General features: G+C 50.3%; 1 protein-coding gene across 2 annotated transcripts; it reads left to right on the forward strand.

Moving 5' to 3' along the window:
- The first annotated feature begins 1,567 nt into the window (after positions 1–1,567).
- Positions 1,568–24,092, forward strand: LOC142902378 (collectin-12-like). 2 transcript variants are annotated; one of them, XM_076047372.1, is made up of 10 exons: positions 1,568–1,858; positions 2,654–2,704; positions 17,244–17,366; positions 20,629–20,715; positions 20,805–21,848; positions 22,271–22,759; positions 22,898–23,034; positions 23,140–23,249; positions 23,506–23,654; positions 23,770–24,092. In XM_076047372.1, exons 1-10 carry the CDS (start codon positions 1,852–1,854, stop codon positions 23,799–23,801), a joined length of 2,229 nt encoding a protein of 742 aa, XP_075903487.1. In that variant the 5' UTR covers positions 1,568–1,851; the 3' UTR covers positions 23,802–24,092. The 2 variants fall into 2 exon arrangements, with proteins under 2 accessions (XP_075903487.1, XP_075903488.1); XM_076047373.1 differs by having other exon boundaries at positions 1,569–1,858; positions 23,773–24,092.
- The last annotated feature ends 733 nt before the right edge of the window (positions 24,093–24,825 follow it).

Below are 24,825 nucleotides of genomic sequence, written 5' to 3' on the forward strand. Positions count from 1 at the left end.
CAAGGGTTTTATGTTCTGTTTTGTTATAGCACCAGTCTGCCTTAAATTCAAGCAACTTGCCCCTTTTATTTAGAAACTGATTATCTGACAGAGGCTGTTATCGTAAGAATGTGATGAGAAATTAGAAGAAAAAAAGATTTCTAATAAAAAAAAGACTATTATCTCTAACTAATTGAACTTTTAATTCACTTTCTGCCTTTCTTTTCATCTCTGTCCTGGAACACAAAAACCGACCTGAGTCATTGTAATCAGAACATCACGACCTGACAGCAGGGTGCCGAATGTGGAATTCCTTTACGCTTTCTAAAAGCCATGACCCAGCAAATGAGGCTCCAACCTCTGGATGAGGTAGCTCAGCTGCTTTTTATCAGCTCGCCGACCCCTAATACCCACCCGCTACTTCAATTACAGCTGACAGTAAAATAACATTTTTGAAGCCTTTAGGAAAACAAGTAATTAGTCACTTTATCAACTCAGGCCAGACTGGAATCTAATATGTGGTGTTCTGGGTCCTGCCTGAGTGAGCTATTAACTCTGAGCCTGTGTTTGAAGAGTCTGTTCCGCATAGAGAGAAGATAAACAGATCTGGGTCTGATGTTTAAGTTATCTCTGTCTTGGCCCTGTAAATGATGTTTCTAACTAGATAAGTGTGAAAGTATCCCAGTGACACTGGGTCTGTAGGATGCGGCTGTTTTCTGACTTTGATCAGTGACCTGTATCTGCAGAACAGCATTGTGAATGCAGGAACAAAATAGGAAATAGCGCACCTGGTTAAAGAAACTCAAAGCAGAGGTCATTAAACCTTGCCCCTTAGTTTTATTGAGTGATTGATTGAGACTTGTGACTGCACCTCTATGGACCTCTGCTATGGAAAAGGGAACACTTGGAAAATGTTTTCCTAACCTTTTGACTTGAACCTGAATCAAATTGGGGTAAAACCCTGAAATTGAGACAGGAACAATCCCATTTAATGTATGATTGTGGCAACATTTTTTTTGGTCCTTGAAGGAAATCAGATTGAGAGATGGAAACACGTCCCGCCTCCTTCCCCAAACATTTGAAATGGTCTTTAATGGGTCCCAGCCTTTCACCCGGAGACACGCTCCCCATCGACCCCCAGTAACCTAATCTCATCTCCGGCTGCATTACTCCACGACGTCCCTGTGTCTGCGCGGCTGAATGACGAAGTGACAGTCATTGTAGTCAGATGTTTGCATGCATTTAATGACGATGGAAGTTTCAAGCGCACAAACTCAAAGCCAGCATCAATACACAAGAAAAACCGGTATCTTAGCGTTCAGAATAAGAGTAGAGGGGACTGAATCAACCTTTAACATAGCCAAATTTACGAAGAAAAGGTTATCTATTCAGACATGATTTAAAAATCTACAGCCCATATTGAAGGAAAACAGTAAAATAAAACATACATATTTGCATGCATATTAACCTTACTAAAGCTTTGGAGAGGTTAACAAAGTGGGGGGGAAAAAGGCAACAGAATTTTAGTTCGAAAGGACAAACACCGGAAGTGATTTCTCTTTCTGTGTACCTTGACAATTGGCGGCAACAACCGGGAATGGGGAGTTCTTCCTTCAGCTGCTGGTCAAGAGTGAACATCTCATCACTCCTGCTGTGGAGGAAAAAAAGCCCAGAACAAGCAAACACTGCAAGCCGGGGAGAGCGATGGGCTTTTAAAGTGGAGCGCGCCAAGAGACGTCCCGTTACTTTGCACTCTTTCTTTCGCTGCCGCGCGTGGAGAAAGTTTCGACCTTCGCACTGGATGCTGAGATGCGCTCAAAGTGACAGAGGTCCTCATCTCTTCTACAGCCTTCAACGAGTTTACACAACGCCATGAAAGGTACGCTGTCCGTGCGTTCACTTGTGCATGTTGTTCCTCCCCTGGCATGCAAACATCAAACTTTTCCTTTATGTTCTTTTGTCCTCCTCCTTCGTGGTGCGCGATGCACAGCTGGCTGACATTACGGTAATTGCGCGCAGAAGCTGTGGAATAGTGGAAGTTTTGTTTTGTTTTTCTGTTTACACGTGTGCATGCAGCTAAAGTTACTTTTTGCGCGAAAACTTTGCACATTAAGCCTTTGCACCCAAACGTAATCACAGCCTCGCCTCGCTTATATTACATAATGCTGCGGATGTCTTCAGAGAATTGGCCATCTCTGTTATTTATGTGACCCCCCCCCCCCCCCCCCCCTTCCAAACAACCCTCTACTATTGTATATTGAGTTAAATCCATGAAGTGAATCTCCATCCCGTCCTAACCCTCTATGACCCTCCAGCCGCAGCAACAAACACACTCAGCTCATCCCCTCCTGTCTGCTGTGTTGCCCCCCTCGGTGCCATCTGTTTAACATTACTGCTGATCATCTCAGAGCTCCCTCTTCCACTCATCAGCACTGTGTAGCACAGTGTAATTAGAGTTTATTGTCAACAGCCCAAAGAAACCGCAGCCCGTGGCTTTACAGTTCCCTTGGACATCCCATGTCCACGCATTACAAAACACACACACCTCAGATTACACAAAGCTCCTTTGGCTTCGAGCTAATGCCGCGTCCCCCACAAACTTTCTCTGTTTCATTTCTGTTCATATAGTATGAGTTGTGAGTAACTGTGCTGTATTTCTGGTTATGTCACACAGACGACTTTGCAGACGAGGAGGAAGTACAATCTTTTGGATACAAGAGATTCGGTGAGTAAAAAAAAAAAAAAATCCCCTTTCCTCAGGGTGGGAGGGAGAAGAAGGCAACACCCTTGGAGCTCTCATCATAAACCTTTTTTATTGGCCTTAGTGTAAAAAGTTGTGAGTTGTAGCCGCCAAGTGTGTGGGCTCGGCTATTTTCTTGCTTTCAGCTGTTACCTAAAACCACCTTGAACTTTACGGCCAAGTCGTTCAGCCGGACAGCGGAAAAGTGTTTTTCATGTTGGGCTTGTCCTCATCTGTCCTGCAGCAGATCTGGCTCGGTCGCCCGGCGCTCCTGCCAGGTCTGAGGCTCAACTCTGAATGTGGGCGACACTCTGTGGTGGTTCGGCTCACCGCAGGCCAGACTGCTGCTGACAGAGCTGGACGCATTAAGACGTCCCCTCCCTTTTATCTGCTCAGACCGGGCCACTTGAAAAATGTTTAGCCCCTGTGCTGAGAATCATATCTCTCGGTCTCGGTGACGTGCAGATGAGAGAACGGTGTCGTCCTCCTTTAAGGATTTCCTTCGCAGGGCTCGTCGCGAGATTGGGCAGTGAAGGAATGAAAAGGTTAAAGGACGATTTTGAAAAAAAAAACTGCGTCTGTGCTGCAGTTTCACCCACCAACCCAACAAGCCTGTGCATGGGAACATAAAACATGAAGTCTTTAACCTGGATTTGAGTGACGTTTTGGAATTGCTCCAGCCGCTCTGCTCCCCCCCCCAAAAAAAGAAGAAAAAAGAGCTGTGTCAGACACGCAGCCCGATGCATTTTCATCGCTCTCTTCAGCAACGCTGGGGTCCCGATTCAGCCGAGTCATCACTGAACTCGGGACAAGGAGCCTCTGTGTTGTTTCAGTGCAGTGTGGCACGGCTTGCCCGGTTTTGCGGCCGCGGCGAGTGGATGCGAGGCAGCGGGTGGCGGCGGGGCACCGCCAGCGACTCGCAGGCTGCGTTTCATCTTGCGACACCCGAGCGCAGGCATCCTGTTTGCGTTCCCCCTGCGAGCACACGCGAGCGAATTCCCCCCCTCATGGATCAGATTAGAGAGCTCCGGGGGAGGGGAGAGCCAAAAGAGATCCAGCTCACTTTTAACTTTATTCGATTGAACTCTTGACTCCCAGAAGAGAGAGAGGTGGGGGGGGAGCGGGAGTGAGCGAGAGAACCGCTGGACTCTGAGCTTGCGGGCTGTTGACCCTCTTCGGGGACGCGGCAGCTGTTTGGAGGCGACGGCCTCCGAGAGTGATGGCCTCACCACTCTGGAGGCTTTGTTGTGCAACAGTGTGGGCAGCCTCCACTTTCCTAACACTAAAAATGGGGGAGAGAAAAAAAAACAAGTGACCACTCCTTCCCTGCATTGTTTTCTTTTTGCAGGAGACTGTTGTTGAATGTTGCAACATGTCAAAGCTGTGTGTGTGTGTGTGTGTGTGTGTGTGTGTGTGTGTGTGTGTGTGTGTGTGTGTGTGTGTGTGTGATCAGAGGGGGAGATGACTTAAAGACGCCCGGGGAACACGAAACACGTCGCCTTCGCTTTTCCGTCTCGTCTCGGTTGAAATGGTGAATGGGCTGAGATGATCCATGACTGGCCACAAAAGCCTGCTATTTTACAGTTATGGCATTGTTGCACGCTAAGACAGCTGGAACTGCTTTGTTAGCTGCCGAGCACTGTCACAACAACAGTCCGCTAAGCTGTCGGTTTCACAGCAGTGACGCTTCAATTCCCCGGCTCTGCCCGTCTGTGCTCTGATGTGGAGCGAGGCTCTATAGGGGCCTTTTTCTCAATAGTCTGACCGCAGCGTTGTGATGAACTGTATATTCAAAGCATCTTTTCTTGGGTTGGCTTTTGAAAAGCCCCATGAAATAAATGTTGTGTTTTCCAGAACTCTGTTTTTCATCCTAAACTCCAGTTTTGCAGCCTCGTAAAAGCTTTTGCAGAGCTCCAGTGTTCTCTGGGCTTAGGACGATATTTAATCCAAACCAAAGTGGAGATGTTGAGGCTGGAATCAGTCCAGTGAGGTTTATTAAAGAGGGATAGTGCTCTGGTGATGTAACGAGCTGGTGATGGGCAGGTGAGCTTGATTGCTGATGCAGAGCAGGTGTGGATGACTGGCGAGAGTCAAACGTCACTCTGCAGTGAGACACACAGACCCTCAGGACTGCAGCGGGAGAGGTTCCCTGAATTAGAGCAGCGGAGGAAAGAAAGAGGCAGGAGGCTCGTGTGTGTTATTTATTGGAAGCTGAATTTCTTCTCGACAAAAAATAAATAAAAACAGCGACACGAAGCGACAGTTGGCTTCATCCCTTCAAGATGTGACGCTTTGGTCTCAGTCGAGCGCCAACATGTGGCACAACTTTCACTCTCCGCCGCTCAGGCTGGATTCCAGCCTCGCTGCATGGTTTGCATTAAACTAATTGAAATAGAACAATGTGTAATATATTAACAGACATGCAACCCCCCCCCCCCCACACACACACACACACACACTCATGCAGTAACAGTGCACTTGAAATGTCTTTGCAATCCTCCACGGAGCTCTGTGAACATTGGCTGACGTGCAGCAGAGTCACGAGGAAACGCTGCGCACCTCAAGGAGAAGGAAGGCGCAGAGTACGGCCATAGAAACATTTGTCTACTTGTTTGTACACAACTCGACATTTACAGCACACAAACACGCGCGTGCACGCACACCCGCATCCGGAGTCGCTGAGTGAATTCATCTGGTAACGCCATCCCTCCGCCTGCCAAGAGGAATCCGGCCTGGAATCACTTCCACGCTGCTCAGGGTTTTAAACGTATTTATTTTTCTGTGGGAGGCTGACATAAGAAGGTCACTAGAATAAAACAGAGCTGTACCTGAGCTCTGGCTGAACCCTCGCAGCTGCTTCAGTCATCGATCAGTGGCCTGGCTTGAATCATGGAGGTTGTGTGGAGAGAAATGGAGAGTTCACATCTTTGTCAAAGCGGAAAAAAAGAGAGAAGCAATTTGTAGTAGTTGTACCACTGGTCCAAAAAACACCTTATTAAACACAACAAAAAGGACTGGGCTGTAATTCCAGTGTTCAGGTCTTGTTAGCAGATTTTGCAGAATAAAAACCAGATGATCAATAATTGTAGTTTTATTTGTCAGGCATACAGGGACGGATCTGGAGTGGGATGTTCTTGAATGAAATGCAACTGCTTGTCACTTGGCCAGACGTGCATCATGCATCAATCGGCCACTCACTGGATCTGATCGCTTCTCCAGAGGTTTGCAAAGTGCTTCTGTTAGCCAGCGCGGTAAACTGCGAGCGGGTTTGGACGAGGTCGGGCCACGTCTCCAGCAGGTCCTCCCGGGGTCTTCGCTGCTCTCCGGGTTTGGGGGTGTCTGGCTCCCGCTGCCCACTGCGTCTCCCCTTCCCTTCCACATGTGCGCCCTGAGAAAAGCGCAAGGCTCCGGAGATTTGTGGCGGGTGTGAAACTCGGAGTTTGCTAATCTATTTCCTGCACTTGTTATGGTTTCTCCAGCATGGCCCAGAACGTTCCCGGAGCCAGGGTATGGTATCGGGCCGTGGGTGCCTGGAACCAGCTGTGTCAGCACAGCCCGGAATCGGTTCGGTCCGGTGGGTTTCTCTGAAGAAAAAAAAAAAAGAAATTAAAAAAAGGAATGTTTCCAACCACCCTTGTAGCCCATAGCGGCACCTCCTCCAGCACCTCATTTATCCTGGTTAACATTGAGTCAGGCATGCTAATGTTGCTAGCCAGCTTAAAAAATGAGCCCTGAAATGTTTAATACTTGCTGTCATATGATATTCTGCAGTGTTCTTGTCAAAACGTCTGACAATTATTATTTTTTATGCACTTTGCTGTGGTTTTCTCAGTGTTGTTTTTTGCAGTTTTCAGTTGTGGCTTTTTTCAAACGATCTCTCCTGGTGCTTCCTTTCATGGCAGTCAGCGTTATGCCTCCGTGAAGTTTTCAAAGCGTCTCCTCGGCCACCTTCGCTCTCTCTGCCGTGCCAGTCCAAAGAAAAAATTTCTTTGCCTTTATTGTTCGCACGCCCTTGCCAGTACATCTATTTGCTGTGTTTGGACATTTTTCTTTTGCTAACTCGGCGTTTTGTTTTATGAGGCCCCGTAGACGGCGAGACGCGATACGCAGAGTGGCAATCACAGACAGATTCTGCAGCTCTTAAATATATATATCAGAATCCCACAGACGCGCGCATTTGTGCATTCAATACGCAATTATGAAAGGGAAATTATTGTTTACTCTTTAGGTTTAAGGCCACCTCCACTTGATAAAATGGAAGAGGCCTGGGTGCGGAGCCTGTAATGCAGCCGGCCATCGGGAGGCAATCACTGTTATTTTGCTCTGCATCTGAGGAGGTCACGTCAGTCACATTGGAGTGGAGCTAATGTGGAAAAGGATAACTATCCAGCATTATCTCTTACTTCCTGGCTGCCGTTTACCTCAGCGGTGCAGAGCTTGTTGATGTGGTTACAGTCATGTTATGGCTGAGGGAGACAGACTGGGCACACCGACTGTGTCTTAGGTCTGGTGCTCATTGCTGGTGTCGAACAATCAGTGGCTAAAGAGGCTCTTGAGTGGCGCTGTAACGTTGCCAGTGTGTTCTGACTCGAGCTGTGCCAGAAATGGATCAGAATCCTTGTCTGTTTTTAGGCTGCGAAGACACTTTTTTTTTTAGTCTTTGCGGCCTAAAAACAAAGGTTCTTTGTCCTGCAGGGGTTTAACCTGAGCTTTTTCAGGACACCTGGGCAGATGTGCACACCTGCTGCAGGGAGTGCTGGGACGAGACTAAAGTCACCTGCTAAAACGGTGCAGACAGGCCATAAAATGCCCCTACGACTTTCAAGAGTTGTCTGGTACGGGGAGAAAAAAGGCGATTAGACACCACTGAGACTTTATGTTTTAGTCATAGTCGTGAATTTTAGAGCTGTGCTGCGCTGACGTTAATAGCCTCCATTCCTCCACATGTGAAGTGGAAAAAAAAACCTGAAGTCCTGAAGCGGGGAAACGTTGGCGCTGATGTTGATTTATCTATTGCAGTTCTGCACCATTAATTCAGTTTCATAAGTGCAAATGTAGCGTCAGATTTTGCCGTGAAAAATTTGCAGTTGTTGCAATAGACCCTTTTTTTTTTCTTTCCATCCAAGAAATCCTCTGTAGACACAGGTGCCGTAAATGACATTTTTCTGATATATTTTTCACAAGAAGCATCTGGACCAGAGGCTTAAAAAAAAAAAAAAGAAAACCCCGTCAAACACTTCAGACTTTACAGATTATGCTTTGCAGCCATAGTATGAAGAGAAACAGAGTGCTGGTTGGCCTGCAAACATTTCTTGATTATATTCCAAATCACAATTTGGAGACCTGAAGGCATTCCCAAACAAAAAAAAAAAAGAAAAGAAGTGACTGGGAATTTGATGGGGAGGGATGGGAATTTGGAGTGAACACTTTGAGCGAAGGGTAGGGAAAATATTGGCCGGGACCACACGGCACACTACCCAAAAAAAACACCTCAAAACAAGTCGAGAGGTCTACCAGCGGCTTGAAGAAAACATCTCAGGGTGTCAGTTTCTCATGTTGGGCTTATGTGTGATTTTTCTTGGTGCCGGGACTGGAAAGTACAGCTGGGACATTTGGAGCGGGCTGTTAAAATCTAAGCTCTCCGGGTATAAACAGCAAAAAAGAATAAGATGATGAGCAGAGCAGGAATGAGGGATTTCCTCCTATCAGGCTTCGTTAGAACCTCGCACCGCCGGGCAGGACGGGAGGAGAGATAAGATCGCAGACTGACGCAGGGTGTCTTATCCCCCCTGCGTGTGGGAGTGACGGGGGAGGTGGAGGAGGCGGAGGAGACGCAGCCCGCCGGCCTCTTGGAGAGCAGCAGGAAGCCGATGGATGGATGTGGAGGAGCTGCTCTCGGAGATAAGGCTGTGAGATGCTGGCAGATAAAGCCCTCTGCAGGATCCAGCTGGACCTGCTTATATATGCATGTTCTCCCCCTACGCAGCGGTGCATACATTTTGTCGAGACGCCCATACCTACACGTTCGGACGCCGCCTTATCTCCTCCAGAACTCAGTCAGGAGATGTCCGAAAGTGAGAGAAGGGGCAGCCAAGTGCGGATATGGCAGCGCAGCGAAGCGCAGCGCTGTTCTCTCTCCCTCCGAGTTTACGAGTCCAGTGTTGGACGACTGGAGCCGTACTGGAAATCACATTTAGACACACACACACACACACACACACACACACACACGTGCTTTGAAGTCACCTCCGCTGCTCCAGTGTGTCACTACAGGAAATGATGGGTGAGAATCGGTGAACTCTTGGCTTTGACGAAAGGCGTTTGGCACATTTTTCAATAAATTCAGTCCTACGTTTCCATCGGTGCAGTCGGGAAATTGGCTTGATGTGGGAAATTTCATTGGCTGAGGCTCTGTCCAGTGGGCCCAGAGCTTTTGCAGATTACCTGTAGATTACAGTTAGTTTCCATCCGTGAGCTCGGTGTTCAACACAGACCAATTCCTATCTGAATATTTGGCCCTGACGCGCTAAAAGGGAAATCTAACTTCTCCAATCTAACAAACTCAGCCTCTTTGACCGGATACTTGTCTTTCAAATCCACTGATTTTACTCCAAATTGACCCCTAATCTTTCTTGCAGCAAGTTCCTTCACCTTCTCGCCACAGTCAGACACCGCAGTGACCTCTGTTGACCTGAAGGTGACCTGGGTGAAGTCAGTGGAGGCTCCTTGAAGCCCGGCCCTCTGCTAAAACTTCTGGGGCTTTTGAGTCATTCTTTTTCTTCTTTTTTTTTAGCGGTGCGGTGGGACGACACCTGCGTTCTTTTAACACCTCCTGCGAAACAGGCTCGTAATGGATCTGGCAGCTTTTCATCCCGCCGGGAACACGCCTGCACGCATTTTGCTCCCCGCTGCGCACGGCTCTGCGTCAGAGGGGCAGGCAGCGCACTGCGGACGGATGACCTGCGTGTGAGCACAGAAAATCCTCCGACACCTCTGGTGGCGGCGGCGGCGGCCGAACACACAGCCGCAACTTAACAACGAATCTGGGGATCCTTCTCTTTTAGCGTGCGTCATAAAAAGCCGCCCTGTTATTAGCGGGGCGAGACGTTAATGAAAGGGGGGGGGGGGGAAACGAGCGGCGAGGGCTGCCAAGAACAACCCTACAACTTCCTGGGTTTTTTTTTTGCGCCGAGCGAGAGGAACGGCTCTTAAAGCGTCCGAGGGTTAATGGCTATCACATTTTCCATGTGTGGCGGAGGCTGCCAACACACGGAATTCATCCCGCGGAGCCCCTCGCGGAGCTGCGAGCGGTCCTCAACCCAGCGTCCATATGGTCGGCTGAGGCGCTAGGAAGGCACCGAGCTGCGGCGTCGGTCAGAGGTCTCAGAGTCTGTTTGGACAAGAGCTCCCCGACCTGCAGCTTTGCACCTGTTTGGTTCTTCAGAGTTTTACCGAATCCAACCACACTCACGAAATCCCTCCCCACCATCCTTTGCACGGCTGGGGCTGGAGCAAATCTATTTTTTCCATACAAGTGCGTGCACCGCTATACGGGAAGCACAGGCCGAGTAGGTCGCTTGAAGCCGAGGGTCCCAGTTATGCAAGACGCGTGCGTGCGCTCGGCTGGAGCAGCTGCGGCGTGTCTGGAGAAAAAGCGGTGCAGAAATGAGATGTGGAATGCGGCGCCAGTCAAGGTGTCTTCTGGTGTTTGGTTTCCCTCAGACTTCCTGTCATTCTCCGTCTCCCGAAATTACCTTGATTTGCTTCAAATGTGCCCCCTGTTCACCTCTCCTCCTCAGTTTGGACATTCAGCAAGTTTCCATGCTCACAATTAATTACTGATGGACCGTTTTTTTCAAACACGTGACGCCTGACTCGGCGGCACAAATAAGGTGCTTCAGCAACGTTTTGTTCAATTGCCCCGAACAAACAGCGGAGGAGCTGGAAGCCCTCGAGTGCCGTGACCGACTGTTCTCACCCAGCGGCCACGTGTCCGAAGGCCGGCCGGACCTCCTGCACGGGAGCGGCACGCCACGCACGCAACGCACGCCTGGAGTGCGTCTGCCTGAGCGGCGGTGGGCGAACCTGTGTTTTTTTTTTGCTGTTGTCCAGCCTGGCAAAGCACGCCCCCCTCTGGGGGGGAGGGGAGGCCCACCCAGAAGGAACTCAAACGTCGGCGATGCCACATGACAGAGGTGCTTTTCCATTGTTCCTCCCACTTCAGAGAGCGGCGGCCCTCAGATGGCTTCCCCCTGCGTCTGGCCGACTTTGGAGGAAAATTGTACAATTCTGAGGTTTTTCGCTCGGCCTTAAATGGGAATTTTGGAGCCAGAGCAATTGATATTTTTTTCTCTCTCTCTCTCTCTTTTGCTCCCTCTCATCCCACAATTTCATAAAAGTCTTAGAGCCGCCGCAGACGTCATCGCACATCAGCTCTTAAATCTTTTACTGCTTTAGAACTGGAGCGTGAACTGACGGGACAGTTTGAGGGGTTTCCGGTACAGCATTGGTATGGAGAGGGAGAGCTTCAAGTCCTCATGGAAGAGTTGGAAGTGGAGCCCGGCTGGTGCTGGTGTATTTCATGATGTCAGTGGGCCACTTCTGAGAAGACACGACATCCAGCAGTGACCAAAGTGGCCATTCAGACGTCCTGACGCACGTCAGCGGTTCCCTCGTTCATCTGTGGATATGATTAACAGCAGTGTTTATGAATGTTTATTCACTGAAATAGGTCTTAAATGCCTAAAATAACACGTTGTGCTCTATTATCCCAGCTGTGACGTCGAAGGGAGAATCGTCATATGATTGGCATCATTTATTTCCTTGTCTTGAAAGTCGGCTCCGAAGGTCTTTGTAGTGGTTCTTTCATTTCTGAGTGGCAGCTGACCGGCACCAGGAGACGTGACCCAGGACTGCTGGGGAAGGAGCTTCAGGGATCCAGAGCCGTGCCGCTGCAACCATGTGGAGCCCGAGAAGATTGTCAGGACTTTGTGTTGCAATAAGACCGAAGCTCTTCTTCTGTTTTCTCTCCGCTGAATGGCAACTGACTCACCCCACACACGCACCCACTCACCCGCCTCACCCACCCACCGAATCAAGTGTTTCTTTTGGGTTTCTTTTGCCTCTCCTCTGCATTCTCACTTTGAACTCACCACTTTTTTTTTTTTTTTTTTTTTTTTCGCTGATGTGCACTGGTGTTGAATTTCCTTCACAGTTTCAGTCCAGGCCGGCGATCACATTTTGAATGCTAATGTGATGGTCATTAGCCGAAGGGCCACACACAGACACGCAGATGAAAAAGGAAAAAAGAAAAAAGAAACACACGCGCGCTGACTGGAGAGGTGCAGCGTATTTTGGGGGTGCTGCTGAGACTCTGATGTTTTGCTTTTGTAACTAAAACCCAAGTCGCTCCGCGGGCCCCAAAAGCCATTCGCTGACTAAGTCCTTTCCCCCGCCGCTCCATTGTTGACGCAGTTTTCGTGGAAAGACGACCTGTTTGTGTAACTGCAGCGAGGGCTGAGGCTGTGCAGGTCTGATCGGGGCCCCTCGGCTGGGCGGGAGGCGGCCGCGCTGCAGCCCGTCTGCACACGTTGCTAAATCACTGCTGGAGGGTTAATTCTGCTTTTTTTTGCCAGTGTAGGATTGGAGCATGTTGTCAGGGTGGCGAGTTCTATTTCCAATCCAAGCATGTTCTCGCTGTGTGTACGTGACTTCCCTCCAGGTGCTCCAGAAGCTCCGGCTTCCACCCACCCTCTAAGCAGTCCGTAGGCGTGAGCGCCGATGGTTGTTTGTCTCTCGGTGTCGGCCCCTGTGATGAACTGGCCACTTGTAGCCCCGGTGGAGTAGAACCTGGACAGATGGACTCCAGCAAACCCTGCGACCCTCAGTGCAGGAGAAGCGTTGACAAGATGGATGGGTGGATGGATGGATGGATGGAGTTGCTTTGATGCAGTGCAGAATTTTAATATGGAAAATAAAGCAGGGGGGGACTTCCTGCCCCGCTCCAGCAGCGAGGCGGCAGACGGTTGGAGCCGGCGAGAGCTGCTGGATGCAGCCATCTCCGTTGCCTCACGATTGGACAATGACTTGTTGTTGCTTGGACGGCGCCACAAAGCGCAGTCAGAAATATCCTGTCAGGAAGGCGGCGGCACCACTTCTCTTCTCATTTGAATGTGGCAGAGTCACCAGTGAGTCTTGGCCGGCTGTGGGCGACACGGGTGGGGTGGGGGGGGGGGGGGGGGGGGGGTTCACTGGCTTTTAAAGTTGAGCCGTCGCCGTTCAGCCTTCACCTCTTGGGACCTTTAAATAATTTCACTTCCCGTTTTCTCCCACGTTTTCTCACATTCACTTGCCCCCCCCGCCCCCTCGAGTGTTATCCTGTCTGTCAGTCTTCACCCTGCCTTGTTTACCCGCCGCCGCCGCTGCGATCGCGCTCGCCCGTCTTACGTGCCGGGGATACGTATGGTTTTCATCACACGTTGTAAGACAAAAAAAAAAAAGAAAAGAAATTGGAACCTAAATCAGGCCACACATGAAGTGCACTCGGTGTCAGTTTCCTGCAGGGCCCTCGGAGACATCTCGTGAACCCGGCGCCCTAATTCTGCCCTTCCTCCTCTTCCTCCTCCTCCGATTGCGTCATTGCCTGGTACGGCTTGAGCGCTTCCAGCAAACCCCCGGGCACCACGTTTGGCCTCGCCGCCGTGTCCGAGTTGTTAAGAGAAAAAAATAAGACGGCAGTGGTGAGATCGGGAGCGTGCAGCCAGGACCTCCGCTGCGAAGGGAACGTTGTGCAATGAAATGCCGATTGTGTTTCCAGCTGACTGCAGGTTGGTTTGAAGGACGGACGGACGGACGGACGGACGAGAGAGAGTTGACGTTGCCGTTGCCAGATTTGTGAAATCAGCTACAGATTCTCAGAACTGTTTCACCCCCTAATAAGAAGACGCAGAGGAGGAAAAATAACGATGCAGTTGCAAAATTCCCGAATGAGACAGAAGTTGTCAAGACAGTTTGAGGGGAGACACACACACACACACACACACACACACACGCGCATGCGGCCACCTCGGCAGCAAAAGATTTAGCACATGCTATGTAAACAGGCCATTGAGAAAGCTGAGCAGTGTGTGAGTCACTCTTGCAGCCTGGATTGCCCCCCCCCGCCTCCCGACAGAAAAACATCTCGGCTCCCATTGCATCGTGTCAGCGATGTGGACAAACATCTCAATGGTGTTTGACGCGCACTCGTGCAAAAATAAAACCACTGGAAACAAGCGCTCGCCGCCAAAAAGGGAGATGCAGATTAGTTTTGATCGATGGGTGAGGATGAGAGGCCTGGATGCGTCGATGGATGTTGATTGGCTGTCTGCGTTTCTACAGTTCCTAACTTCATACCGTCAGTTTTGATAGTTGTTGTTGTGAAAGGGAAGACCGATTAGATGTCACCACAAACCGCCAACGAGTCGGAATCCTACGATCGATAACGGTGGAGGGGGACCATCATCCTCCAGCGTCCAGCGCAGGGCTGCTTGACTTTAAACCGCCCTGTCAAGCACTCTCCTTCACTCTGACCGCAGTCCATCGCAGCCGCGACAATAACTGTGTTTGAACCCCGAACCAGTGTGTCACTCAGCTAACCAAGCACTTGATTTCAGCCCAGGTCGTGATCCTGTTTGCCTCGAGTCAAACCCAGGCATCGGAGAGAATGTTTCATCAGGAGGTCCTTCAGAAGTCGGGTGGATATTTATTTCACTCTGGTTTGGTTTTGCCTTGTCATCTCCATGACTTGTCCTCTTTTTCTGTCTTTTTCTCTGCCTTCAGCCCCACTTTCCCGCTCGTAATCATTGCCCCCAAACTCCTTTGAGTCGTCCAGCGACGCGAAATCTAACTTTTGAATGCAGGATTTTTTATTTATTTTTTTCCCAATCGAAAAAAAAAACAAAAAAAACCCCAAAAAACGCAACAGTTTTTGAGCCCCTTCTCTTTGTTTTTGCTGCCAGTTTTAATTCCGTCTTGCACGGGGTTCCTGGAAAGGACTTTGAGTGTGTGTGTGCGTGAGTGTTTGTGTGTGAGGGCCAGATTGCGGTTTGTGTGACCTCAGCTCACAGCTTTGTGTTCTCAACCGTTACTATAGCGTCACTCGTGCTATTTACAGTAAATAAACAGGGTCTCTAATGAGCGAGGGCCCGAACATGAGCCCTGCTCTGAGTGTGTCGGGTGCAAACGGACGGATGTGTTGAACAGAGAAAAAGAGATGATGTTTGGGTAACAATGGGGGCCTTTATCCAGACAAAATGCACACTGACAAGAGGATCCACATGAAAGGGGGAAAAGACACGGGATGGTTCTTGTTTTAAATCACCTCTTTGTCTCAGACCATCATTTTTGTTTAGCTTTGAGCCGTAGAAGTGTTGTTGTCGGTTTGCGGTCAGGGCTATTTAGTTTTCTGCGGTTCTGGGCCGGTCCGATCCGATTGTGTCTCACCATTGCTGGCAAGAAGAAAAAAAAAAGAGAGAAAGGCAAGATGACGAATCTGTTGAACGCGTTTGCCGACGACAGGCGGCCAAAACCGGAGGAGGCGCAGCTGAAACTGTGAAACAGCGAGTTTCGCTGTTCCGTTTATTTTTCCACAGCCCGCGTCGGGTTCTGCCCTGGCTAACTTTGAAAACTCATTAAAGGCCTCGCCACTCGAGAAGCTTCTGTTCCGACGGAGTCGACGGGACCCGAACGTGTTCGGGCAGAAGTGCACACGCAGGCAAAGTTCGCGCTGCAGCCCTGAGATATTTCATCCATGTGTGCGCCGTTAGCCGGATGGATACTTGAAACTGTTTGAAAGGCATTTTGCAGCGACGCTCTGGGTGTCCGTCATACGAAGACATGTTGAGGCTGCTTTCCTGCTGTCTGCGTGCCATTTGCGCTGCTGATATTTATTGTGTTTGCCCTTGAAATCCTTTTTGCCAACCTTTTTGCACTTGGCAGTTCCACATCTGAAGTGACTTTCCACTGGCGCCCGGCAAGCAGAGGCTCGGAAAAAAAATCTGAAATCTGCCTCATTCATTGTTGCTGTTTTGTTTTTGAAAAAGCAGTCAATATGATCACCGATAAGCGGGAAGAACGATTTGAAAATAAGATTTTGTCATCCATTTTTTTTTTTTTCTTTTAAATCATCATCATGAAACCTGACAATGCAAAGAAAGTCGGGACGGCGGTTGTGGCAGATCGGTGGCAGCGTCCTGATAATGGAAAGGAGGGGAAACGAGTCCAGCGTGTATCTGATTAATGCTGCTCATCCAGGAAGTGACCCACTGGGAAACAAGCGCGGAGCAGGTCGCGATCCCTGACCAGGCCTTGGAATTCCAGCAGGGTGTCGACGCTGGTGGCGTGGAAAGGATCACATCTGCTCCGTCTTTGTCCTCACAGAGCCCGTGCGGTTTTTTAGTGTTTTTTTTTTTTTTGCGCCAGTCAAAGCTCGCGTCCGTCAAAAGCTTGAAGTTGCGTAACGGCGAGTTTGCACCTCTGCAGAGTGTCTGTGACTCACCTCGACCGCTGTGCTCTCAGGCCTGTATTTGCTGCTTTGCAACTTGTTCCACAGCTGAAGGCTGAAGTGCTTTGACACTTCTTTCCCCACTTTCTGGAGCTTTCGTTCTCTTTTTAGGGCCTCCAGTGTTGATGTCATTTCCAGTGTGCTGGAACGTTGTGTCAGCTTTAAAACGTGAGCGCTCCGGCAGTGCACTCACGTAGTTGGCTGTCAAAAAGCCCCTCCTAACTACTCAGTCATTCAGCACCCAAGAACCAGTCCAGCTGTTGACCTTGTGTATGATGCTGCATGGCATAAAAACGGCCCAAACGTTTGCTGACTGATGATGAACGACCATCTGGACCAGACTGGACGACTGAATTGACAGAGAGTCATTTACAACATAACATCAGTGTGGTGGCCTTTCGTTCCAGGTGCACCGTAATCCAGACCCTCACCCCTTCTTTTTACACACACACACACACACACACACACACACACACACACACACACACACACACACTTCCTGAATTAAAAATGAAACCCAGCTGTGTTCCAGTCAGCTCTGCGCCCAGGGTCCCGCCACTCTTCAACAGGAATATTCCACCGGTGTCCCCTCGAGTCTGACCCCGGAAATCCAAGAAGAAGAAGAAGCAACGGAGCGGGATGAGCGGGAAGAGCGAGGCCGCTTCCACGCCGAGCGCCACCTCGACTTTACAGAACTCGGAATTCTGTTAGTGGGGGAGAGGACCGAGAAAAACCACAACATGCTTGTCGCCTGAGAGTAAACAAGTCACTGCGGGGTGATGTTTTTCTGTCCCCTGGCCCTGCACCACTGGGGGGCCCCCCCCCCGAGGGAACTGCTGGCCTCTTTAATGTGGCCTGTTTGTCCAGATGTGGATCTCCCACAGATAACAGCACATCAACAGGCGAGCAGGTAGTAAAAAAGAAGAAAGAAAAAGCCTCTAAGTGATTGTGATTGTGTCCTTCTCTGTTCCCACCACGCAGGCATCCAGGAGGGCACCCAGTGCACCAAGTGTAAGAATGAGTGGGCGCTCAAGACCTCCATCGCTCTGCTCTACGTGCTGTGCACCCTGCTGACCATCGCCGTCGCCGTGCTGGGATACAAAGGTACAGAGAGTCGGCTTTTTACCCCCCCCCCCCCAGCACTGGTGGCGACGCCGCAGCGTAACAAACGCACCGATGCTGATGCAGCTCCTCTTTTCTCGAGCCTTTCAAAGGGGGATGCGAGTGACGTGATTCCCCCTTTGAAGCCGTCTTTGTCTTTCCAAAGGCCAGTTTGCAACCAACACTGCAAACTGAGCAAAGCAATCTAAAGCCGGCCGACCCGGCCAATCAACAGTGTGGCACACCTCAAAACATAAAACATAAGCAACGCATTGGAAGACTTGATTTTCTTTTCTTTCTTTCTTTAAACAGCGAGTGGCTTTACGGGAAAAAAGCGTTTATTGCGGATATCTTCTCAGCATCAGAGCGAGCCTCTGGATCTATGATCTGCCTCTACTGAGGATTTCAACCTCAGCGCAGTCACGTCTGCAGTGAAACTGCAAGTCCTAGCAGACCTTTGATGAGTATCAATTCTATTCAATAAAAAGAAAAGTGTTTACAGTAACCCGGGTGCTGATTTGTTTTGATTTTTGACAGTCTGCCTCTGCAGCCAAGTTTATCCACTGGCGAACTTTCATTCACCTCTTTTCACCGTTTGTCGAGGAGACTGTAAAGTTTGAGCCTCGTCCTCGTCTTCTCCCCGCAGCCTCGTCTCCGTTTATTTTACCAACACCCCCGAAGCTCACACCTCCAGGGAGGGTCCTTTAAACTTTGTGGAGTTGGACTTCCTTCTTGACTCTTTTTGTTTTTGCTGAAAAAAAAGAAAAAGAAACGGGTCGGGAAACGGTCTCGCTGCCTTTCGAGGGGGGGGATTGAACTCTGAACGTTCCCGCATAATTGTGCTAAACATTCCCACATGCAACCGAGCATGCACCCCCCCCCCCCCAAACCCCGCCTCCCTCATGTCCGCCAGCATGTGAAAATGGCATGAAGCTAACATGCTCCAAGGTTATCTTGCATGTCCCCGAGTACATTACGCTGTGTATTTGCTTTTGGGCCCGGTCGAGTCCTGCGCCTTCCACCGCGCATGTTTTCATGCAGCCTTAATTGATCCCAGATGGGCGGGTGAGCGGCGAACTCCGCTTTGCTCCAGCAGAACCCGCCGAAATTGGGTTTTTACTGGCACTGGAGCATTGCTGTGTCAAGGGAACCGCGGCTCAGCCCAAACACACTCCGGGGCTCGCTCCAGATGGACGTTTAGCGAGACCCGGGGAGCTCCGTGCACTTAACGTGCGCCTCTTTCTCTCTTTTCTCCGCCGATGACCCGCAGAGACCCTCGTCTAGCTCTAAATGGCTCGCAGGCTTCGGCCTGAACTCCTGTTCATTCCCCCCACTCCACCCCCCACACCCCCAGCAGCCTCCGGTGTTAACCGGCTCCGCTAAAGGCAGTTTGGAGAAAATCTCGGAACTCCGGAGGATTTAGATCCCATTACTTTCCACTCAAATGGAGACAAATCGAGAGTCGGGGGGGGAGGACATTATGTGGCCGCTTGTGTCCATCCATATCAGGAATAACTGGGGTTAAATGTGCAAGTTAAGGACCAGACGAGGCAAGAATGCTTGATTTCAGTGGCAGTCTGGCTGGTTCATTGCTTTACTGCAACTGCTGACAAAACGGGTAATAGAAGGATTTTAAGCAGCGCCGACGAGATGATAATGATGAATTCCTCGTGTGCCTTATCGTTGCGTTTGGCGGCTGGAGTCTTTTTCCTACAGCGTGCACAAGCACAAACTCACTTTCTGCTCACTTTATTACCGTTTTACTATCACTAACTGAATAAAATGGACTTTACAAGGCGGCCCAGCCAGTTTTAGAACCGCCCACACAAGGGCTGCATATACGCAAAAAGCCACAAATGGCATTTATTTATTTTCCTTTTCGGAGCAAAAGGCTGGTTGTTTCCTCCCTCGGCCCCCGCTGCAAGTTCTTTGCATTCGTTTTTATGGCTGATTTTGCCCCAGTGTGCCGCAATAAGTCTCCCCTGGGGGCAATATATAAACACCCCGTGTAGAAAAGGCACCAAGAAATGCAAAGAAGTCTGATTGTGCCGGTTTAGGTTTCCAGACTGTGCTGTGTGTGAGCGTGGCTCGTAACAAACAATGAGTTGTAAGTTGGGCCTGCGGTTTGACCCGCTGGAACTGCAGCCTTGTTCTTTGCTCTGGAGTCCGTCGTGCTGTAGCTGCCCATTCCGGGCTCAGAAGTGTGTTCATTCATGGTGAGATTGATGGGTTGAGGGCCCTCCGTCCTGGGTAGCCCTAAAATCATCATGCCTGGACACTTTTATTGGGGTTTTACTGGGATTTATTTATACCAGGAGACAAGTTAATGTCACAGCTGAGCAACAGTTTTGTTAATAGTTTTCAAACACATTTTTTATTTTCTTAATTCTGTGACATTCAGTCCCTCTTCAGCTGCCGCCTGGGATTGAGGGCTCATTTTAAAGGGGGACCGTTGGACAATTTACAAATTGTTCTCATTTCCTTTGTCGTGCAAAGAAATAAACTCCGCCTCATACCTGCGAGGCCTAATATACCTGAGACCGGAACAGGAGGCTCAGGGCTGCAGCGCCGTCAAATCAGGCCGGCTATTAAGTTAATGAAATCTACTAACGTGGACGGATTGGAGAGCATCTCTCGTCTCTCCACCGACTCGACCCCTCGTGGTTTGTTTTTTTTTTGCGACTCGGGGTGCGGCTTCCCAGCAGAGGAGCCCCCGCGGTTTGCAGGCCAGAGGACGGCGGATTGGATGTGGGTCGATTCCCCGCAATCCCAGACGCATTCCAGAGGAAATGAACGCCGGTGTCGCCTGTGGGGGCGGGAAGAGTCTCCCTGCCGCAGTGTCTGTCTCCCCCGGGCTCTCTTTGATCTGCTTGTTTACTATGGACCCTCCCGCGGGTCACTTCCTGTGCCCCTCCACCACCAGCTCCACCACCCCCCCACTCCCGGTGTCTCCCCATTCTACCTCCACCCGCCGGTCGTGCCAGTGACCACCCACTCCATCCCTGCTGAATGAGGGGCTCGTCCTCCCTCCTCTCCTGCTCCAGCTCTTGTCACACGAACATGCACACAATATATGTATGGCCTTTACCGGAAGATTACGCGAGTCAAGTCCACCTTTATTACATACCTACAAAATATGTAGGCGCATGAATTCTTGTGCGTCTCCTCGTGGATCCGGGCTGATCTCCTTTATGTACCGTGTCTGTGGTTGCAAGCAGTTTTTGGTCTCGCAAAAAAAAAGCAGCCTGTCTCGTTATCCTTCCAGTGGTGCAAAGGGTCGACAGCGTGTCCGAGGGCATCGCCAACTATGGAGGAAAGATCGTTGCCGTGGAGACGGATTTGAAAAAGTTGGGTAAGTCCTGCCGCCGCCGGAACTCTCGTCGCGTCATAAATGAAGGGACCGCAGCGTGAGAGTGAGCGCGAATCTCCGTCTGTCCGCAGACGACCAGGCGGGCGAGAACTCGGAGAACACCACCACGGAGATGCAGGCGTTCAAGAACAACATCTGGACCCTCCAGAGGCAGCTGTCGGCGGTGGAGGAGCGCATGCGGAGCGACCAGGCCCGGCTCAGTCAGCTGGAGAGCGTCGGCGCCGAGATCCAGAGCAGCCAGGGCTACATCCAGGGCCTGCTGGGCGGCAACACGGCCGCCCTGGGTTCCATCAACGGCACTCTGCAGTCGTACGACGCCGTCGTCGGCAGCCTGCAGAGCGACACCGGCAGGCTGCAGAGGGAACTGCAGCGGCAGGCCGCGCTCCAGGACCAGGCCCTGCAGACCGTGGGCGGCCTCAACGCCACGCAGGCGCAGCAGCGGGGGCTGATCGCCGTGCTGCAGCGCTCGGTGGACGACACCAGCCAGGCCATCCAGAAGATGCGCGACGACTTCCAGAGCCTGGAGCAGGCGGCGCGGCACGCGCGCTCCGACGCCGAGTGGCTCCGCGGCAAGGTGGACAACCTGCAGGGCGCGGCGGCAAACGCGTCGGCCCTGGCCAAGGCCAACGGCGACGGGCTGGAGGAGCTGGGCCAGCAGCTGGCGCTGATGGCCGGCGAGATCCAGAACGCCAGCGGGCTGGCCGAGGGCCACGAGCGCTCGCTGCGGGACATCCTGGAGCGGCAGGGCGAGTTCCGCAACCTGACGTCGGGTGAGTTCGAGCGGCTGGAGGAGCGGCTGGACGCCGCCGAGCAGGGCGTCGACCGCGTCACGGGCAACATCAGTTTCAGCACGCAGCTGCTGGGCTCCATCAACCTACGGCTCAACGACCTGCGCGGCTGCTCCGAGAGGGTCGGCCGCAACTCGGACTTCCTGCTGCACCTCAACGGCAGCGTGGCCGACGTCAGGACGGACGCGGCCGCCCTCAGGGCCCAGCAGGAGGAGCTGTCGGCACGCTTGGACAAGGAGGTCACCGACCTCTCTATGGTGATGGTGGAGATGAAGCTGGTGGACACCAAGCACTCGCAGCTCATAACCAACTTCACTATTTTAAAGGGTAAGAGGTGAAACTTTTTGTTTGCAATTTATTTTATTGCATTTTATTATTTGAGTGTGTAACATTTGGATATTTTTAAGAAGAAACAGTGACATCAAGTGGATAAATTTTAGATTGCAGCATCTTTCACTCCCTCACCTTCCTGAGCTGATATTTGAGAATTGTTCGAAGGGTAGGAAAGCCAAATTACTTTCATTGTACTGCAATTGCAAACATTTTTTTTATGCATTTATGGGCAGTACATTAAAATTGTGTCAATATAAAAGTCATAAATCAAGCAAAATATGACACCTTTTATAATTACTGCAAACCTGGTGCTACAAGTCATCAAACATGATACTTATTCAACGTTGCAAGTGCAAACATATAATCATTTAAAGCGGTTTTCAGCCTAGTGAACCTCGTTCCTGTTTCTATTTCAGGTCCACCTGGTCCCAGAGGGCCCAAAGGGGAGCGGGGATCCCAGGGGCCCCCTGGCCAGACTGGCCAGAAGGGAGACAAAGGCGACAAGGGCTCTCCGGGGCCTCGAGGACCTCCAGGAGAGATGGGTCCTCCGGGGCAATCGGGTCTGCCAGGGTTAAAGGGTCTACCAGGTGTGAGCGGCAGCCCCGGGCCCAAGGGCTCGCGCGGGTCAGGGGGGCGGGCGGGACCTCCCGGAACGAAAGGAGAGCCGGGTACGGCCGGTCTGCCCGGCAGAGACGGTCAGCCTGGTGCTCCGGGAGCACAGGGACCACCGGGTGTCAGAGGCCCGATGGGACCTGCCGGGGAGCAGGGACCCAGGGGACTGCCGGGGCAAATTGGGCCTCCGGGGGTGCCTGGTCCACCGGGACACGTCGCAGCGTTCCAAAGAGGAGCTCTGGGGCCCGTGTCTCTGCAGGACGAGGCACTGGCCCCGACGCTGTGGGCTCCAGGTACGACTTCCTGTCGCGGGATTCATTTCCGAAAGAGTCCTCACTTTCATATTTTGACCCAAAGAATTTGAATTTCCAGCAGCTGTTTTTTTTGGTTGTTTGGTTGGTTGTTTGTTTAAATGCTTTTTGTGTTGCCAGGATGCCCTTCTGATTGGGCAAACTACCGAGACAGGTGCTACTTCTTCTCCAAGGAGCAGCACAATTTCACCGAGGCCAAGGCCTCCTGTGAATCCATGTCCTCCCGGCTGCTGATCATCAACGACCTGGAGGAGCAGGTGACTCACGTCCTTTTCCCTTCCTGCTGTAAAATTCCCCTAGTTTGTTTTTTTTGTTTTTGGAAGGGGCTAGATGTGACGCTCTCTGTCCCCGTGTGACCTCAGAAATGGCTGAAGAAGCAGACGTTTCAGAAGGGCTACTTTTGGATGGGCCTGACGGACACGGAGGAAGAGAATGTCTGGCGCTGGCTGGACGGGACCCAACCTGCTTTCACGTTAGTTTCCACTCGTAAAACAACGTCTGTCAACTCCACTTTTTTATTCACTGACAGTCTGCTGCTCAAGTGTTGCAACAGTGTGTTGTGGAACTTTTCAGTACGCACTGTTTGCACACACTTTTGCACACACTCCTGATAATTAACCCCTTGACTTATTACAAATGCATCAACTGAGGTTTGTTCAAGTTTCAGGTTCACAAAGAAGTCCTCGTTGAAATGATAAAATATCGCCCCCTGCTGTTTTGCCCTGCAGGAAGTGGAAGCCCGGTCAACCTGACAACTGGAGCCACGGGCACGAGGAGGGGGAGGACTGCGCCGGGCTCATCCACGAGGGCCTGTGGAATGATTTTGCCTGTGATGACCTCATAAGCTACATTTGCGAGAAGGGCCAGGAGGAGTCGCGTACGTTTATTTGCCCCTTTTGCCCTTTTGACCAGGTGTCTTGACAGCAACAAGCTCACCCTCTTTTTTTCTCTTTTTTTCCCTTTTTCTCTTCCTGCTGCAGCAGCAGCAGCAGCAGCAGCAGCAGCAAGACCATCCAGTTCGTAGCAGTGGTCTTCAGAAGGAGGCTTGCAGAGAGCAGCTAGACAAGCTCCTCGTGGCCCTGGTCCACTGACGGAAGTCACGCGGGGAGTCCGTACGGCAAGAGTAAAGGGACAGTTCTGGGTCGGGTCGGCGGGCTTCGGCAGCAAATGTCACGCCAGTGTCCAAAGGGAAAAGAAGGAGGAGGTCCAACTTCAGCGACAAGTGCAATACAGCCGGGCGACCAAAGTAGGAGGACTTGCTTCTTTCTAAGTACTAGTTGATTTATACTTATACAAATATTTCATGTTCTTTTTTCTTTTTTTTAAAAAAAAAAACACACATATTTTTGAAACTGTACTCCATGTGCAACTGAATATCGAATGTGTATTTCAATATGCAAGTTTGTAGGAAATTATGATTTTTTCTTTTAAAGTCGTTTTTGAGATGCGGCATCGTTTTTAATGTTTGATTATTTTTTTTTACTACATGAAACTGTAGATAGAAATGTGCAAAATGATATAGGGAAACATATTATTAGCTGATGCTGTGTCATCAGCTTCGAGAGACCTCCGATCCAAACCTAATGAATGTCTATCTGGTGTTGACATTTATATCAGTAGCAGAACAATAAAGAATAAAAATGAGCTGTGACTCAAATGCATCAGAATGTCATGATTTAGCTCATGGTGTCAAGTTCTCACTCAAGACTCTGTGTGATCAACTAGCATGAAGATGATGATGATGATGATGATGATGATGATGATGATGATGATGATGATGATGATGGGGTTTATTTTTTTCTCCACAAACATATTACACCTAATATTCTTTCTATTACAAACATACATTTTGTTTATCAGTATGAGTATGTGGATCCTGCCTACAGATACAATTGTGCCATTTTCTGCACTCAGGTATTGTTTCTTATTGAAATAAAACTTTGTTTTAGGTTAACCAGCACTGCAAAAGCTAAAAGAAAACCAATAAACGAGTAAAAACCCACATTTTGATTGCATTTTTAAATTCTTTTTTTAATCCTGAATGCTTT

This window comes from Nelusetta ayraudi, unplaced genomic scaffold (genome assembly GCF_046127955.1).
Source record: "Nelusetta ayraudi isolate G7.1 ecotype Tasmania unplaced genomic scaffold, CSIRO-AGI_Nayr_v1 ptg000094l, whole genome shotgun sequence".
Lineage (NCBI taxonomy): Eukaryota > Metazoa > Chordata > Actinopteri > Tetraodontiformes > Monacanthidae > Nelusetta > Nelusetta ayraudi.

Coding starts and splice junctions, on each gene's coding strand:
- LOC142902378 (XM_076047372.1), top strand. Junction 2,705..17,243: donor TTTTGGATACAAGAGATTCG/GTGAGTAAAAAA, acceptor CCCACCACGCAG/GCATCCAGGAGGGCACCCAG. Junction 23,655..23,769: donor GAAGGGCCAGGAGGAGTCGC/GTACGTTTATTT, acceptor CAGCAGCAGCAG/CAGCAGCAGCAGCAAGACCA.